Raw genomic sequence first — 20,129 nt, forward strand, 5'->3', positions numbered from 1 at the left:
TAAAGAAACCTTGGTGACAACGTATAAAGCGATAGGTCGGTCTGTGGTAAGCTATGCGGCATCAGTGTGGTCCTCAAATATAAGTGCAACGGGTTGGAAAATTTGAAATCTGTTGGAATGCCGCGCTGAGAACTGCAACAGGGTGCCTACTCATGACTTCAGTGGACCATTTACATGTGGAACCTAAGATTCTTCCAGTACAGCAACGCAATGGTATGCTCACGTTTTAGTACTTGCTATCCATCCTTGTCATCCTAATCACCATATAGTGGATAGGACTCCCCCCAGCCAGGCATGTCAGAAGGCATCTTCATGATCTAGAAAGAGAGGTCCAACGTTACAAGAGAGAGACCCCAGATCAACAAGCCCATCAAACAGGTTTAAATACCATTCACACGGATGCAGTCGCAGATGCCATAATGAACTATAGTGTGAACGCGGTCTTCGGAGAAGCGTAAGCGTAACCAGAGTAGTTTTGGCTCAATATCGCTCGGGATGGTGCAGCCGTCTAAATTCCTATAGTACAAGGATCGATGACACTGTACAAAACATCTGCCCAGCATGCGGCACAGGCCCGCACGACACACTGCACCTTTTCAAATGCCCTGCAAAAACTACTCAACTAACTACGGTAGATTTGTGGTTGCATCCCATTGAAGCAGCCACATTCCTAGAATTGGAGATAGACCCAGAGACAGATTAAGCAGGATAACGAGCATACAAACATATGAAATACTGTTACAACAACAACGACGCCGAGGTGTTTTAACAGTAGTGGATTTTTTCGTGCCGGATTGAGCGAAACCATAGTGTTTCGGCCAGCGGCTGCCAACCCAGCATCAAACCTATGCCTCTACGTAGGCTTCTATACTGCTACAACAATAACAACAACCAGTAATGGCACCCTTAAAATTCCACCCTGAAGAACTTTGTAGATCTGAAAATTAAATCATCATCTGTGCAGACAATGCAGTCATAATCCTGATGGTAGTGATTGTATCAACGCTGTGGTTGTATATCCTCTCTGGATATATATGAACTAGGAGTGACTAGAAGATTGTTTTTAAAAACACGATCGTCTATAAGGTTTACCTTTATGACTGCTTCATTTAACAGAATCTAGATTTCCACATTATAGTGAACTTTTTCATGGATAAAATACACTGAAATCTCGACACTATTATCAAGGCCCTGCAAAATTGGACGATTGTTTACATTTTTTCTTAGATTTTTCAAATGATCGCCCTAGCGAGTAACAGAATACTCTTGTGGAAGAGCAACAGGTGATTGTCACTGACATTTTTGTTTTGGTTGCATATAATTCTCATATACACTTTCGACAGAACTTTGATATAAATGTCACGCATAATATCATGAGAATTGACAAACACAACGCATGCCCAGGTTTTGCTGAGTTTAACCTGAAAGACAACAAAGTGAACGAGGAAGCAGTATAACCACCAACAACATAAGGAATAATTAAAAATCATAGCAAGGCAGAAAAGAAAACAAACGGGGTGGTAACAATAAAGATCAAAGATAACAAATAAAAAAACAAAACCCAAAGAATAATTCTATTCTTTTTTACTTTTTACTTTATATTTTAATCTTCTAAGGATCTTCCAGATGATTAATCTGCGATTCTTCCTCGGAATTCGCTTCCTAGACACAGTTACTTTATGTTGGGGATTCGCAGAAGATCTTTAGATTGAAGATTGAATTGATCTTCCCCGCGAATCCCAGATTATCGTTAAGCGATTGAAATTTAAAAAAAAAATGTTTGTAGGAGGGGTTATCATCCACATCATACCATACACATATAACGGACCATTGACCCGATGAATAGAGCGGCTGCATTTTCAAGTACTTTCTTCTATTTTTTTTTTTTTTTTTTTTTGAAAATGTTGCCAATTAGGTCGAATTTCATTTCAATATTAATTTTAATTAATTTCTCTTTATAGTCGAGATTAATGACCGATAATTTTTTTAAGTGAAAAAGGAAAGCCAATGATACGAACCCATATAACACCATTACGTGACTAGGTTTCGCTGTTGGTAGCAGCTCATCAGACGTATCGGCTGTGGAGTGGGTTCTCTGTCATCGAACTTTTCATTTCTCAAATGCACTGTTATTGTTTTTTTAATGTAGTTGTTTAAAAAAATATTCATCACGTGAGAAAAAAAATCGAAAACAAGCTAAATATTCTGTCAAAATATGAGATGTTTTTCTGTTAAAATTCCTGGATTCCCGCCAGAAACAATCAATAGAAAATAAAATAGAATATTTATTAAGACAAAAAAAACTGACAAAAGCACAAATCCTCCATCATAAACAACATACCCACTTTTATATAATACAAATGGAGAATCAACAACATCCAAATTATAAAATAAAACAAAAATATAAATGATCATACCAAAATGTAAAAGTATAAACATTTTTAAAATAAAAATGCATTATGTGTCTTTTCCCGCCATTACACTTGCCATTGTAACCCTCAAAAACTACCATCAAACTGGCCACTACCGTATTGTGTGTACATACATTCATTTCAACTACCTGTTTATTGGCAAATAGTTTTTATTTAATATTTGTCAACAGTTTACGGTTGCCCTTTCATTTTTATTACATTGTCATTTGGTCATTCACGCTTTTATAGTATTTTTTTTTTTTGTTTACACGCCACCCACCCACCACCTACACCTCTTCTACTGACCCCTTTTTTCTTTTTAGCAACAACCACTAAAATATTTTGTTTTTATTTGATTTTTTTTTTTGAATTTCTTTGGTATTAAATTTTTTGTTGAGAATATTTTTGCAAAGAATATCCCAAGAAGAAAAAACGAACAATAAAAATACAAAATGTTTCAATAAATAAAAAAAGAAAGCGCGATTTATCATTGAATTGCATACATATGTACATACATATTTATTGAACAAAAAACAATTAGCAGAGGGTATAGAAATGGCGTAAGCGGGAAAGCATGAAATTAATAACAGCAGAAAATAAATAATTAAACATTTTGTTTATGTTTTTATTATGTAATTTTTGTGTTGGGGGTTGAAAATTCATTGAAAGGAGAAATAACAAGTGAAATTATAGCCAGAAAAACAAACCAATATCAAAATAAATCTCATACAGCAGTAACCTTCAGGGTTTGATTAATAAAATCTAAGGGAGAAGAAGTTATTTTCGTTATGTAATTGTTGTAAATTAATAACAAAATAACATAAAAATAATTCCAACTCAATAATACCTAGGCTCCTATATTGAAAATCTATGAAATAATGGGATAGTCTTCAACAAACATTCCCGAACACGGTGCTCTTGAATCAAATTTAAATGGAAAGTGCTTACACCTGGGAAGTTTTTGCGGATTCTGAAACTACAATGTTCATAGATGAGAAAAATCAAAAAACGAAAAAAATCGCCGGAGCGCTTTTTAAATAAATCGCGATTCAAGTTGACATTTTTAGGGATTGTTTAGGTTTTCACGATTTTGCTTAGAAACCGCAAGTCCTATCAACATGAGACTGAAGAAAATGTAAAACCTACGAAAACACCGTAAAGGTCAATCTTGTAGAGAATTTTGATAGCTACAACATTTTCTTCATTTCCATTTTGATAGGACTTGCAGTTTCCAAGCAAAATCGCAAAAACCTAAACAACCACTAAAAATGTCAATTTGAATCGCGATTTATTTAAAAAGCGCTCCGGCGACTTTTTTTTGTTTTTTGATTTTTCTCATCTATGGACAAAGTAGTTTCAGAATCCGCAAAAACTTCGCAGGTGTAAGCACCTTCCATTTAAATTTGATTCAAGAGCACCGTGCGAAGGGACAAGAGAGACTTCTCTCATGTTATTGAGTTTCATATTTGCTCAATGATATCAAAACAACACTTGTAGAGAATTTTAACACCAATAAAACCAAAATAAACTTAAATTGATGCTGAAGACTGAGGGTGCCAAGGCCCTCAGTCTTCACTTCTGCAAGTTCATCAACCTCACTATATACATATACATGACCATAACAAATAATGACACTGACAGCGAATCCCTAACTACTGTCGCCAGCAGCTTAAGCTCTGGTGTAACAGAAAAGTCAAGCCCTGAAATTGGCCACATTAACGGCAGTTTAAATGGGCAACGCAGGTCACTCCTCAATCTCATTGGGAAAAATATCCCCCTAACAATCAGGGAGGAGAGCATCCCGGACGAATTTCAAAAAAAATTATCGCTATTGGGACTTTTTAGCGTCGGACAAATCTGACATAACTTTGCTTTTCAGCCAGAGGCACTGGACGAGGAAAGTGGTAAGGGATAAACATTCATAAATAAGACGGATAATTCGCTGATACCGCATACTTTCAAAAATTCCAAAGCCAAAAAAGCAAAGCAAGAAAGCATACCGAAGGGCAGTCACATACTGTAATCGGTATGCAAATAAATATCCAAACACTATCAGCGGAAGGGAATTCCAGCTGATAAGATCTAACCTCAAGTTTGTGAGGGAGCCAAGTAAGAGGGAACTTCCGGTCGGCGAAATTACCACCTCTAGAGAAGGAGGAACGCCTAACGAGACCATAAGGAGATGACGACCGAAGAAATCTCTTGTTTAACTAAGGACACTCCTTCATCTAAGGCGGCTAAGCAAAAGTGTTATGAAAGTGAGTGAGCTGAGCAATGACGGGTCTGGAAGTATTTATTATCTACACGTATAAAACAACGTACGTTGTAATCATGATAATAACTACACGCTATTAAAATTTCAACAAGATCAGAGAAGTGATCAAAAGTGTTAAACTTTTGCAGAGGAGCTACCTGAAGGAATGGACCGACATAGTCCATTTTGGAACTGAATCTAATCTTGGGAGTCATTCCTTTCTATAGTTGGTCTTGGAGTCTTGGACCATCGGCATACTGGGGTTAGAAAAGTGGTATTATCTCTAAATCTCTACAGTATACAAGCCCTTTTTTTCTTCTGTATACTGCGGTTTCTTTAGATCCCCCGTTATATCAAAAATGGTTCCGATTGTTCCCCTAAAATTAACGACTACAATAGAAAAGAAAAATAAAAGGCAATAAGTTACGGTGCAGGTCATAAATAACCCAGTACCTACGGCAAGCGCTGGTGTTAGCACTAGTCATTTGTCGTCGAGGTCATGCGATTGTGATCCGGCTGTCTTAGGTTTGGATGTCTTGGCACCTACAGCTGTACCTGCTACAAGTGTATCAATTTTAATTGGAAAAAACTTGACGACTCGTCAAATTCAAAAGAAGACGATTTAGCCAGAACTGTTTAAAACCGGTCTACGACTGACAAGACTGTAGTTATGGACGGGGACGACCCACATGAGACCCTTAAAACTATAGAAGATAGTCTAGAGAAACAAAGTAGGGAACTCCTCGACCGGGTGGAAAAGCTTGTTTCGGTCGAGCAGAGTCGGAACATGCCGCGGAGGATATGTTTCACAATCTGGCCCTAACTGACGATTATCTGGACACCACGGTGCTCCCGCCCATGTCTACTAGGGAGAAGGAGGGTGGCATTAAGAGAGTATGGCCCTTGACGCTCAACCGACTACAAGTCCGATTTTGACTGGTCCTTTAATCGGCACACGACGACAATAGGCTTCAAATTCTAAGAGGGAAGTCCTCTACATCAGATGTAGGCTGAGGTTCTTAAAGAAAATCAAAAGAATTTATCCTCATGCGAATCAACGCCAACTTCATGTTGATAGGATCTTCCTGCCAAACCCTGTATTTGCTCAAGCCAGAGACTCAAAAGAGACTCCGGCGACAAGCAAAAAATGAAGACGGCCAAACTCATTACCTCTGGCAAAGTGGTAGAGTCAAAATCTGTTCCGAAGATTAACTCAACCCTAAAAAGAAATAGAAGGCCTTAGAACTTACCCCCTAAATTAAAAGGATATATAATCTACCTCCTAACCATCCGAATACGATATAAATTTTCAGATCTGCCAAAAAATTTAACGATGCAAAGCACTACAAAAGTGCTGTGATGCAACTACGTGGAACAAGATCCGAATTTTCATTCTTAGAAGGAGGTTTTCTTCACCTCGACGTGAGCTTCAAGATCTTCCTCCCAGATCATGTAGCGGCGACGAGCAAAAAAGTGGAGAAGATGAAACCTACTGCCTAAAGCAACGTGTATGGAGTCAAATTCTGTTCCTAAGCCGAACCCAAAACAATCCCACGGCAGGGGGTTCTTTCGTACCGGATTGACCGGAAACCAAAGTGTTTTGCCCAGCGGCTGCCAACCCAGCATCAAACCCATGCTTCTACGTAGGTTTCCATGCTGCTACAACAACAACCCAGACATCCGTAAAGGAGATCAACTGGCGAACGGCTTCTTTGCGCTTCTCAACCCCAAAAGGCAAGGGTAAAACGAAAGGACAATGAGATCTAGGCACTTCTAAAGACTGTAAGAAAGTCAGGGTGATTGGGCCAACTGAAAAGCAATAATTTTCTGAGAAGGCGAACAAATCTTCGCAGCGAAAAACTATGATCAGTGTTCGCTCTTCTGATGGCCCTCAGCCTTTGCCAAAGAAGAAGATGGTTTCTCTGCCTTGACCAGAAAGCCAAGGAGAGAAAAAAGGACAAAAAAAACATTGTTCCACAACATCCCATACGGGACAAGGGAGACTTCTCTCATATCAATGAGTGCACCCCGATTCATATTTAGCTCAATGATATGGGACCTACTGTTTGTCGCCGAGTCCGAACGGCGTGTCTTAAGACACCACTTTTGGAGAAGTTTTTCAAGGCTGAAATACTCAGGAAATGTCGCCAACATTACTGAGGGGTATTTTGCCACCGTTGAAAAATGTTTGATGTTGCCTGGCCGGGGAATCGAACCCCCGACCTTCTGCGTGCAAGGCGGGCGTGCATACCATTGCACCACGGTGGCACCCAGAAAAAAGGACAGGGCACAAAAAACCTTATGCCAGACCGGCCCCAATGGCGTCCGGCAATGACGTTCGAGTGGATATTATTGACAAAACTTACCCTGACGAAAGAATCAGGGACAGTCACTAGTTAGTCGCTAGTCGAAACCAGTCTTCGAAGTGTCATTGTTTCTGCGATGGGAAATCAGGAAGGTTGTCAGTATGGCAGAGAATTCCTTCATAAGGGAGTCAAGGTTAACCTGAAATTCTTGTTCAGGCTGTTAATGACCTTGTTGGGCTTTGGCAAGGGGCTAATCCACCCTGAAAGATGTTACCAGCATCGGTTCCCACACATACAGTAAACAGGGAGCTCTACTGAATATGCCGGAGCTTCAGAATCTAGATATTCTAACATCTGACTGGAGTATTACTGGTCTAACCACTTCTAAGGAAAATGGACTGACTACATGCGAGCTGAGATGTTCTTAAACGGCACTTGTGCGAAAAATTTTAAAATTTTGTGTGGAAGGTACCCGTTGGTGTGGACCGATTTAGTTTGAATTCAATTCTGATCTATGTCCGGGAAAAATATTACAATGTGCAAGGTTTGAACCAAATCGTTTACTCCCTCCGAGAGTTATCTTTCGCACTAGTCATTTTAGTTGGTTTTCGTACATATGTCTTCTACAGATTTGCCTCTCAATATTATTGGCTTTCGCGAAAACAATCTGCTGCCAAAATTAACAATACAATCCGAGAGGTGAACTTAAAACATTTTTAAAATTTTGTGTGGATGGTACCGGAACGAGTGAACCGGTAATGTACATATTCGAACCTGATCTATATCTCAAAGAAATATTACGATGTGCAAAGTTTGGACCAAATGGGTTAAACTTCCGAGAGTTAATTTGCGGACCATTTTAGCGAAATTGTTTGAACCCTGAGGAAGGAGTATAACGATATGACCTATCTTCGAACTTGATTAAATTTTGACACAAAAAATTGCAAGGGACAAAGATTAGAAACAAGGCCTATTTAGTAGGATCAGGAGGCGAATTTAGGCCTTAATCTTCTCTTCCTGTCAAAGCTTTTGTGCTATGAATTCACCCAAAAAAGAATTAAACGATACTTTGCAAAGAATAGCAAAGCTTAAATGAATATGAAGGCTTTCTATCCCTCTTACGGAGACATGCTATTCTATAGAAGCATCCTACGTAATCCTTATATTCTATAGACGGTGACCTTCTATTCTATAATAGCCTCCTACGCCTTTTTTTGTATAACAGCCCCCCCTACGGAAGCCTTCAATTGTACAGAAGCCTCTTACGGAGGTATTCTATTGAATAGAAGTTTTTTATGCAGGTCTTCTATGGTATTAACGCCCCCAACGGAGGTCCTCTATTGTTTAACAGTCCTATACGGAGGCCTTCTATTGTATAGAAGTATCTTATGCTGATCTCCTATTGTATAAATTCCTTCTACGGGAGCCTTCTATTCTACAAAAGCCCCCTACGGAGGTAGTCTATTGTAATACATCCCCCTACGGAAGCCTTCTATTGTCTAGAAGATTCTTATGCGGGTCTTCTATTCTATAAATTCCTTCTACGGAGGCTTTCTATTGTATAGAAGTCTCTTATGCCGATCTTCTATTGTATAAAATCCTTCTAAGGAAGCCTTCTTTTGTATTAAATTCTTCTGCGGAAGTCTTCTTTTGTATAAAAGCCCCCCCTACGGAAGCCTTCAATTGTATAAAAAACACCCTACGAAGGTCTTCTATTGTATAGTAGTCCCCTACGAAAGCCTTCTATTGTGTAAAAGCTCCCTACGGCTACGGCCTTCTATTATATAGAAGCTTCTTATGCAGGTCTTCTATTGTATAAAAGCCGCCTATGGAGTTTTTCTACTATTCTTCTATTGTATAACAGCCCCCTACGGAAGCCTTCTATTGTATAACAGCCCCCTACGGAAGCCTTCTATTGTATAAAAGCCCCCTACGCAGGTCTTCTATTTGATAGTAGTCCCCTATGGAAGCCTTCTATTGTATAAAAGCCACCTACGGAGGGTCTTCTATTGTATAACATCCCCCTACGGAAGCCTTCTATTGTATAGACATTTTTTATGTATAAAATCCTTTTACGGAAGTCCCCTATAGAGGCCTTCTATTGTAAAGTAGCCCCCCTATGGAATCCTTCTATTGTATAGTAGTCCCCTAGGGAAGCCTTCTATTGTATAAAAGCCCTCTACGGATGTCTTCTATTGTAAAACAGCCCCACACGGAGGCCTTTTATTGTATAAAAACCCCATACGGAGGTCTTCTATTTTATAATAGCCCCCTACGGAAGCCTTCTATTGTATAACAGCCCCCTACGGAAGCCTTCTATTCTATAAAAGCCCCCTACGCAGGTCTTCTATTTGATAGTAGTCCCCTATGGAAGCCTTCTATTGTATAAAAGCCACCTACGGAGGGTCTTCTATTGTATAACATCCCCCTACGGAAGCCTTCTATTGTATAGAAATTTTTTATGCGAGTATTGTATTGTAAAAAATCCTTCTACGGAAGCCTTCTATTGCATAGAAGTCTCTTTTGCAGGTCTTCTATTGTATAAAATCCTTTTACGGAAGTCCCCTATAGAGGCCTTCTATTGTAAAGTAGCCCCCCTACGGAAGCCTTCTATTGTAAAGTAGCCCCCAACGGAAGCCTTCTATTGTATAGAAGCATCTTACGGAGGTCTTGCATTGTATAGAAGCCTCCCGCGGATGCCTTTTATTGTAAAGAAGTTTCCTACGGAAGTCTGTAAAGAAGCAAAGGTATGTTCTATTGTATATAGACCTCCTGCGCACAATGGTTCATCCATTTTCCTGTCCCAAAACCCAAATTGTTGTCGAAATTTGTGTTATTTATTTTTAATTACAAAATATTTTGACCGCATGGGAAGATCTGAATTCTTCTTCTGTTTCAAGTGGTATTTGGATCACGGTTAGAACCATAATAGGTTGGGGTTGTCCAAAACGATTATTGCGATGAGGTACATCCTCCTTTAGGGTAAGGTTTGGGTATAAAAAATACGAAAAGGCCTAATATCCTGCTTAACAACAACAAGAACTAAATAACCAAATCTTAAGTTACAACCTTTTTTCGTTGATTATATGGCATTAAAAAGGCCAAATGCCCTACAAAATATGCCAAACAAAGGAGGGCAAAGTTCACACTCATTGTTTTCAAAAACAAAAACAACTCTGTGAAGAATTAGAATAGGCGAAAACACAAAAGTTGTGGCAAAGCAAAAAAATACTACTATAACATTTTACACACTACTCTATGTACTCTATGTTTGGATGGAATCTTATTACAACAAATTTACTGGTAAAGCTATAAAAACCACATAAACATGTAAGACGATAATGGAGATTTTGTTTGTTTTTGTTCTTTTTTCATGCAAACACACAACATTTTTGTTCAAATTCACTATCAAAAACGACAGCATGTGAACTGTATGAGTTCAAACAAGCTTTTTTTCTTCCTTTTACTAATAACATTGAAGGACCTTCAACAATGTTTCCATAGCATATGTACATAAGTATGTATGCAAACAGTGGTGATTTATAACATTCCTTTATATAAAAAATAGGCTGAACACTTTTTTTTGAACTTTTCTCACCTTTAGATTTCCAATCAATTCCATAAACTGCAATATATCTCCTAGTCCAGCATTGAAACAGGGTTTTCCAGATTTCGAATTTTGTTGTTTATTGGCATCTGAGGTTGATGGCGATGATGATTCATCATCTGATGGTGTCTGATGGCCGCCGCCACTACCATTGCAAGTAAGGTCATCCTTTTGTAGGGGGGCTGTCGCCAATGGTTCTGCTGCTAGTGAAGACATTGCAAATTGTGTTTGCTTATGTTTGGTATTCAAAGTGTGATTATGTTGTTGGGTATGGAATTGTTGATGATGGAAAATTTGCTGTTGAAAGAAATTCTGTATGCGTTGTGAACGTTGTTGGATTTGTTGGTTTAGGTGGTTGATGTGATGAGGCGGAGGTCCCCTTTGTTTGGTTGTTATGGTATGCTGGTGGGGTGAGGAAGAGGAAGAAGTAGAAATCACAGCTGTCTGTGTTAAGTTTGGATCCTGCGTAGTAAAGTTTTGTATTTCACCGGAATTTTTTGAACCGTCAGTGTTCAAAGACGAATACAAACTAAAACATTCGTTATGACAATTGAGTGTTTGTTGCTGCTGCTGGTGACTTTTGCAGCTGCTGCTGCTCATACTGGTAGAAGTAGCATTGATGTTGTTGGTATTATCGTTATGGTTGGAGCAGCAATCGCTGCTGCTGTGAACATTACTGCTCCCATTTGTTTGCTCTTCTTGTTGCTTAGGTAACGATGACGTTTCCCCTTTGGTTTCCAGCTCATCTGCTTGTGGTTCTCTTTGATTATTCAACAGTGACGTCATTAATACCGAGGAAGGTGCCCTCGCTAACGTTGGCATTCCCTCAGTACTGCTGGCAGCCGCCACATGTTTAATACTCTTTACCAAATCACCAGCATTATTTATAGCTGTGTTGTTTTGTAGCTTTCTCAAGGCTTTGATCAGTTGCTGAATTGAGAGCATTTTTGCGCTGAATATAATAAATACGTAGTCGACTCGTCGTCGAAGTCGTAATCGTCTCGTGACAATTCAAAAAAAAAATGCGAGTAGATTGTATTTGTTTTTTTTTTCTTTCTTTTCAAAAATCGTACACAAGCTAAGCAAAAATGCTTAGATTTTATTTTATTTTCGTTGGGGATTCCTTTGTTACCGAACCGACCCTCAAACTGTTATGACTGATGTTTGTTTGGCTATTGCCTGATGCTGGTGGTTGCTGACACTCACAATTTGATCTGCAAATATAAACAAAAAAAAATTAAAAACAATTATTAGCATTTATTTGCCATTTTATTTAATGTGACCAAACAAAATTTGGTTAAAAGTAGTTTAAATTGCATTTAAATAAATGACAGCAGTTCACACTTGGTAACACGATTTTTGGAGTAAACGGGAATTGGGAGAGGTTTTCAAGAAGACGAATGGGGGGTTCGGTATTGATGACTAACAAAGATAATTGTATTTGACTAAACCTAATATTTAAAGAATAACACTGCGCAACACGAAAATTATTAACCATATTCTGATACCGCAACGTGATAGAAGACCAAAATATAGAAGACACGTGTCTCACCGTTTTTCCCTATCTCGTCAACTTTCGCGGTTGTAGGCCTCCAAAGGTTTGAGGCTTTGATGTAAAAAGGGGTCAATTTTCAAGACTATATCTTCCAAACAGTTAGGAGTTTTGAATTTATCTCAGAGGCAAATTTGGAGATCTTGTCTTAAGGAACAAAAATTGTGAACACATATAATCCATCAAACTTCATCTGCAAGGTCAAAATCGCCAAAGTCAAATTTCTTTTAAAAATTTTTCTCGGGTTTTGGTCTGCAGCTATCAAACCGATCAAATTTGAAGTAAACAACCAACTACAAAAATGTACCTCAGATCCCAGTAAACATCTTTCTAGAACATACGATATCTGTATAGACGAATCTTAAAGGTCAAAATAACAAAGCAAATGGGATTTTTATCCTGTTTTCTCTGGTTCTGGTCCACAGATGCTAAACCGTTCAATATTCAAGAAAACAACCAACTGCAATAATGTAGCAAAGACATCAATGAACAACTTTCTGGAACATGCGAAATGTCCATGAACGATTCTTAAAGTTGAAAATAGCAAAGAATTTTTGAAAATATTCAATTTTTACACTTTTTTCTCCAATTCTGGTCGAAAGATACCCAACCGCCCAAAAATTAAGGATACCGTCAACTACAAAAGTGTACCTAAGATTTCAGTAAACAACTTTCTAGAACATAAACTTTCTAGAATAAACGTGGATTTTTTAAAGAATATTTTTTCAACAATAAACGTGGATTTTTTAAAAAATATTTTTTCAACAACAAACGTGGATTTTTAAAGAATATTTTTTCAACAATAAACGTGGATTTTTTAAAGAATATTTTTTCAACAATAAACCTGAATTTTTAAAGAATATTTTTTCAACAATAAACGTGGATTTTTTAAAGAATATTTTTTTTTTCAACAATAAACGTGGATTTTTTAAAGAATATTTTTTCAACAATAAACGTGGATTTTTTAAAGAATATTTTTTTTCAACAATAAACGTGGATTTTTTAAAGAATATTTTTTCAACAATAAACGTGTATTTTTTAAAGAATATTTTTTCAACAATAAACGTGGATTTTTTAAAGAATATTTTTTCAACAATAAACGTGGAATTTTTAAAGAATATTTTTTCAACAATTAACTTGGATTTTTTAAAGAATATTTTTTCAACAATAAACGTGGATTTTTTAAAGAATATTTTTTCAACAATAAACGTGGAATTTTTAAAGAATATTTTTTCAACAATAAACGTGGGTTTTTTAAAGAATATTTTTTCAACAATAAACGTGGATTTTTTAAAGAATATTTTTTCAACAATAAACGTGGATTTTTTAAAGAATATTTTTTCAACAATAAACGTGGATTTTTTAAAGAATATTTTTCAACAATAAACGTGGATTTTTTAAAGAATATTTTTTCAACAATAAACGTGGATTTTTTAAAGAATATTTTTTCAACAATAAACGTGGATTTTTAAAGAATATTTTTTCAACAATAAACGTGGATTTTTTAAAGAATATTTTTTCAACAATAAACGTGGATTTTTTAAAGAATATTTTTTCAACAATAAACGTGGATTTTTTAAAGAATATTTTTTCAACAATAAACGTGGATTTTTAAAAGAATATTTTTTCAACAATAAACGTGGATTTTTTAAAGAATATGTTTTTTGCAATAAACGTGGATTTTTAAAGAATATTTTTTCAACAGTAAACGTGGATTTTTTAAAGAATATGTTTTTTGCAATAAACGTGGATTTTTAAAGAATATTTTTTTGCAATAAACGTGGATTTGTTAAAGAATATTTTTTCAACAGTAAACGTGGATTTTTTAAAGAATATGTTTTTTGCAATAAACGTGGATTTTTAAAGAATATTTTTTTGCAATAAACGTGGATTTGTTAAAGAATATTTTTTCAACAGTAAACGTGGATTTTTTAAAGAATATGTTTTTTGCAATAAACGTGGATTTTTAAAGAATATTTTTTTGCAATAAACGTGGATTTTTAAAGAATATTTTTTTGCAATAAACGTGGATTTTTAAAGAATATTTTTTTGCAATAAACGTGGATTTTTAAAGAATATTTTTTTGCAATAAACGTGGATTTTTAAAGAATATTTTTTTGCAATAAACGTGGATTTTTAAAGAATATTTTTTTGCAATAAACGTGGATTTTTAAAGAATATTTTTTTGCAATAAACGTGGATTTTTAAAGAATATTTTTTTGCAATAAACGTGGATTTTTAAAGAATATTTTTTTGCAATAAACGTGGATTTTTAAAGAATATTTTTTTGCAATAAACGTGGATTTTTAAAGAATATTTTTTTGCAATAAACGTGGATTTTTAAAGAATATTTTTTTGCAATAAACGTGGATTTTTAAAGAATATTTTTTTGCAATAAACGTGGATTTTTAAAGAATATTTTTTTGCAATAAACGTGGATTTTTAAAGAATATTTTTTTGCAATAAACGTGGATTTTTAAAGAATATTTTTTTGCAATAAACGTGGATTTTTAAAGAATATTTTTTTGCAATAAACGTGGATTTTTAAAGAATATTTTTTGTAATAAATATGGATTAAAAAATGTGTTTTCAATAAACGTTGATTTTTAAAGAATATTTTTTATTATAAACATGGATTAAAAAAATCGAGCTCCGACTGTTTTAAAAAAATGCATTTTACTTTTCCGAAAAATGTGTACGTGTTACTACGGACTAAAGGCCTGGGTACATAAGCTGCCCCGTCTGGTTGCCTTGCTTTCCTACTTCATTTCTGACATAATAAAATAAAAGAATAAAGAAGGCCGAGTAAATTTCGGACTGGGTTGCCCTTTTCTTTTTTATTCTTTTATCAGAAGAAAGCAAGGTAAGCATGCGAGGCCTTTAAGGCCTGGGTACATAATCCGCTCGGCTTTCCTGCTTAATTCATTTCTGGTAAAAGACCAAAGACAAAGTTCGACCTAATTGAAACGTGTTTCTGACATTTCTTTATTCCTTTACCAGAAATGAATTAAGTAAGAAAGCCGAGCGACTAACTTTACTTCCTTTACTTTCTCACACACACAAAACCAAAAAGCAGCGAAATTTCTATTTATTTCAATGAATTTTAGGTTGTGGATTTTTGTTCCGATAGTATCGATAGGCAAAACTATCTATCGATATTTATATTTTAGAAAATAATCGATTTTATCGATAGTGCCATCGATATTTTGCCAGTTCTACTTTTACATATCTCATATACGAGTAGCTTCTTTGCCTTTCCCGAAATTAAATCAATTTTAACTACATCCCACTTTAAATAGAACTTGTTGTTTTAAAAATTTAAAAACAACAAAACCCGAGATTTTGCTGGAATTATTTTACAACAATAAAATTATACACATACAGTGAATCTTAAAATATACACACAGCACGGTGACGATAGTTTGTTGTTTACAACAAACCATTAAAATTTGTTATGCGCTTCTTTGCAATGCAAAGTCCATAACAGTGGGAAGTAGTTACATGGTTTGTATAGGCGGCTACAGGATTTTTAAAATGTTTCTGATGAATTCGCATTTAAACGAATTCATCGGTCGCGTTTATTCTTATTCTGGTCGACATAAAATTGGGGAAGAGTTCTTTGTTTCAATACAAAGAACTAAGAGAACTGATGAGTCCAAGTAGCGTTGGACGAAACTAGTATTATTTGCCTTTACCGAAATTAAATCAATTTTATCTACATCCCACTTTAAATAAAACTTGTTGTTTTAACAATTTAAAAACAACAAAACCCGATATTAGGCTGGACAACAATAAAATATGACGGTGACGATAGTTTGTTGTTGTTTACAACAAACCATCAAAATTTGTTATGCGTTTCTTTGCAATGCAAAGTCCATAACAGTGGGAAGTAGTTACTTGGTTTACATATGCGGCTACGAGAATTTTTTTTGACATTTTTTTCCAAAAAGTGTTGATTTTTAAAGAATATTTTTTTCTAAAATCGAGAATTTTTCAATTTTTTTTTATAAAATTCTTGGACTTTTTAAGAATATTTTTTACAAAACTCGTGTATTTTTAATGAATATTTCTCAAGGACTTGATTTAATTTGATTTAAAAAAAAATATTTTTTTATTTTTTGGAATAAAAACAAGTAGGAAAAGCCTTAAGTTCGGTCGGGCCGAAGTTTTTATACCCTCCACCACAAATTTCAGCCATTTCGGTGGATTAATGTGGCCGCAACCTTCAAAATACCGAAAATCGGAAGGTACTGTTCTATGGGGGCTATATGATGGCGTGGACCTATACCTACGAATTTCTGGGGGAAAGTTTTATACCCCAAACGAAGACTAAATACCAAATTTCAGCCATCTCGGTGTGATAATGAGACCAAAACCTTCAAAATACAAAAAATCGGTTGATATCGTGGGGTCTACAATGACTATTTCGAGTAGTTACAAGCGTAGTGACAAACTTAATATACCCCCATCCTATGGTGGAGGGTATAAAAATCCAAAAATCTTGAAATAAGAAAAAAAGTAACACACAATACTTCTGATGTCAGTCAGGCTTTTTTGTAGCTTTTGGGCCATTATCTCAAGAAGTAAAGACTTGCCCCTGAAAAAACTGGTACTCGAAATCGAATACAAGTTGTTACAAAAACCAAATAGATTCGAAGTCCAAACCTTCGACCGAATCGGCTGATCAGTTCGAGATTTATTGTGCGCTCCAGCCACTACACATGGTGCCATAGGGGTATTTGAATTTTTTCGGACTATTTTCTCAGGAAGTATGGACTTACTAACCACTGATAAAACTTGTACCGTCGTAATGAGGCAGCGGATACAAGTTATTACAAGAAAAATCAAAACGATTCGAGAGCGGGTTTTAAACTGCACTATTCATAAATTTTGTGGGAAGTACACGAAGGATTGGACTTACATATATAGTCCATATTCGAACCTGATCTAAGTCCCGTAGAGGTACTACTATACGAAAAGTATGGACCAAATCGGTTACTCCCTTCAAGAGTTATCGTACGTGGAATTTTTCCGAACATTTCTAACTTTTGTGGGGGAGGTACCTGAGGGAGTGGACCGATATGGTCTATCTCCGAAGTTAAACTAAGTTTGTATAAAATATTATGAACGCCAAATTGTAGGCCAGGCTGATCCGTTCGAGAGTTATCTTGAGCTTCAACCGCTAAACATGGTGGACAAAGGGGCTTTTTTTAAACTTTGAGATTATTTTCTCAGGAAGGATGGACTTGCCCCAGATAAAACTTGTACCGCCGTAATGGGGGCAGCAAACACAACTTGTTACAACAAAAAACGAAGCGATTCGAGAGCAGGTCCTAAACTGAACTTTTTCGAGATTTTGTGTGAGAGGTACCCGAAGAAGTGGACCGATTGAGTTCATATTGAAACCTGATGTGCAAAGAACATACCAAATCGGTTTCTCCCTTTAAATTTTCCGAACATTTTCGAACTTTTGTGGGGGAGATACCGGAAGGAGTGGACCGATATAACCGATATGACGGTATATACCCTCGTTAGCATGAATGCTGTGGGTATAAAAAAGCATTTATCTATCTACCCGTACCAAAAAGTACATTTGTTGCTCATTCGGTTGCCACTTACTGAATGGCTTGGCTTTATTTTCCATTTCTTATGTATACCTATATACACATCGATTACTTATCAATACAGTGTTGCATTTTATCATACTAAACATTATCGATATTTGTTACATTTACAATAGGTCTGTTCATTGTTTTCTACTACACATTATAGATAGCATTGTTCTTTGCATAGTTATGTTTTTTTCTACGAACATCAGTTATAACTAAATACTTTTGAAGAATAGTACTAACTATTCTACTTGCAACCGGCAATACTAAATTTGATTTGAAAAAATCCTTGACTGTGTATATTTGCCAAATAACAATGAGTATTATATGACCTTGACGTAAAGTAATTCAAACACACGCGCACATACAAAAACTGTTTAACGTAATTTTGGCTTTGAAAACATCAATGGAATAAAAATCCTCTACTGCTAACAGGATTACATCAACAACTATTTTTATTCAAAAGGAAATGAGAATTTGAGTGAAAAACAATACATTTTTTATATAAAAATTAACTCACCTGTTAGTTTGTCTTGTAGAAACAATAATTTTATGGCAATTAATTTTGATTTGACATACAAAATTGATATACTGCTACACTACTTCTTCTCCATGTACTGCTCAAAGAAAGAGGATTGATTTTTGCGGTACTCTTCTCTTTAATGTAGAAAATTTCTTTTTATTTAATAAGTCACAAAGACGGGCGGGTGAGAGTTAGAAAGTTTGAGAGTGCAAATTTTCTTTTTATATACCACGAATATATAACGGCAACGGGGTGTGTGAGAGTGGGTGGTAGAAAGAAAAGAGCGCGTCAATGCGTTATTTTGTTCTATTATTTTTGTCCAATGTGATATCAACAAAGAGATAGTGCGGCAAACAAAATTATTAGGAAAAATACACAAATTCTGGCAATCAAAAAGACAATATTTTGCTTTGTGATATCAAAAATTATTATTTTTTTTTTTTTGTTATTTTATACACAATGGACTTTCTTTGGCCGCCGTATACGTTAATTATTATTATGGTGCTGATAATAGTTTTGTATTAGAATTTGTGGTTGGGCAAAATACTGTAATGTTGTTGCTGCTCCTTGTGTAAATTAAATTTATATACGTGTTGTTGTTGTTTCCTCTTTTTGGGGGTTGGTTGGGGGATTTATATTACCGAATATTTTTATATAGCGCTGATGTCTTGCGATTTTTTTCATTAACACACTTACACACTTACTTACTAGGCGAATGACTAGAAAAATTCATGTGACTAGCAGTAATTCTAAGAATTTGTTGGTATTTTTGTTTTAGTATTGATTTTTTTCTTGCACAACAGCATCTATAACAATTTATTGCACATTTTTTATTTGAAATTTATTTAGGGTTCACAAACAAACGGCCGACACTCTATTTTGTTGTAGCAGCTATGCTATTTACTTGGGATTTTTTATATGTAGATATAGGGAGCGTTTTTGTTATATTGCACAGAGAGCGACCGACCGACAAGAAACAACCTCACAACCTCGCGTTCTATTGGCAACAATTCGAATGCGGAAGGTAGATTTTATTTTGAAATAGATGTACAAGTTCCATTGACCATATTGTAAATACAGCGACAAGAAAAACAAAACCAAAACACGGCGTTGCAATTTCTCACTTTTATTCAAAAGGCAGGCGTGTAAAAAATAAAACAAAAGATTAGTGAAGGGTATTTTTGGGTATTCGTAACTGCTTTTCTTTTTTCGTTTATAAAAAAGGTACAGGAGTGTTCTTCTTCTCGTTTTACCGTCTTTTATTTTTCAATGACACGCTTCCTCTTTGTTGTTGTCTGTGTTGTATTTTTCTTTTCAAAAACAGCTGTTACACAAATGACGTTGATGCTCGTATGTTTGTTGTTGTTGCTGCCTTTCTTCTGCTGCTACAGTTATGACAACTTTCTTCTCTTAGCATTTCTCTCTCTTACTTCGTCATATTTTTCTATATTTTCATTATCATGATTAAAACACATCCAAATACGTTTTGTTTTCGTAATTGTTTTATTATTCGTCTTTCGTAATAATTTATGTGATTTGTTTCTTTATTTCGTTGAGAATTTTTGCAAATTTATTTTAATTAAAACACTTGCGATTTTCTTTTATAGTTTTCTACTAAAAAACGTTGTTATAACGTATCAAGTCTATCAACTAGTTTTTTTTTAATGGTTGTGGTCGATATTTATCTAATTTCGATAATAATCGCTAAATCAAATCGAAATCGAACAAATGGAAATGAAACAAATTGAGCAGGAAATGTCAAATGTATGTGCAATTACTCAACAACGTAACGTTGTGGAGGAGGAAACAGATATACGGTGTGTTGTAGAGCTGGGAAAAAATTGATGGCACTATTGATAATATCGAT

General features: G+C 35.5%; 1 protein-coding gene across 1 annotated transcript in view; it reads right to left on the minus strand.

The window, feature by feature from the left end:
- LOC141393956 (uncharacterized) overlaps positions 1-20,060 on the minus strand; it is a 41,874-nt gene extending 21,814 nt beyond the window's left edge. The window contains exons 1-2 of the mRNA XM_073967613.1: positions 18,260-20,060; positions 10,570-11,792 (exon numbers count right to left, since the gene is read on the minus strand). Coding sequence (XP_073823714.1) covers positions 10,570-11,523 — 954 coding nt within the window. The 5' untranslated portion in view covers positions 11,524-11,792; positions 18,260-20,060. The remainder of the gene's footprint in view (positions 1-10,569; positions 11,793-18,259) is intronic.
- Positions 20,061-20,129: the final 69 nt, after the last annotated feature.

This window comes from Musca autumnalis, unplaced genomic scaffold (genome assembly GCF_047663935.1).
Source record: "Musca autumnalis isolate F117 unplaced genomic scaffold, ASM4766393v1 scaffold_2, whole genome shotgun sequence".
Taxonomy (NCBI): Eukaryota; Metazoa; Arthropoda; class Insecta; order Diptera; family Muscidae; genus Musca; species Musca autumnalis.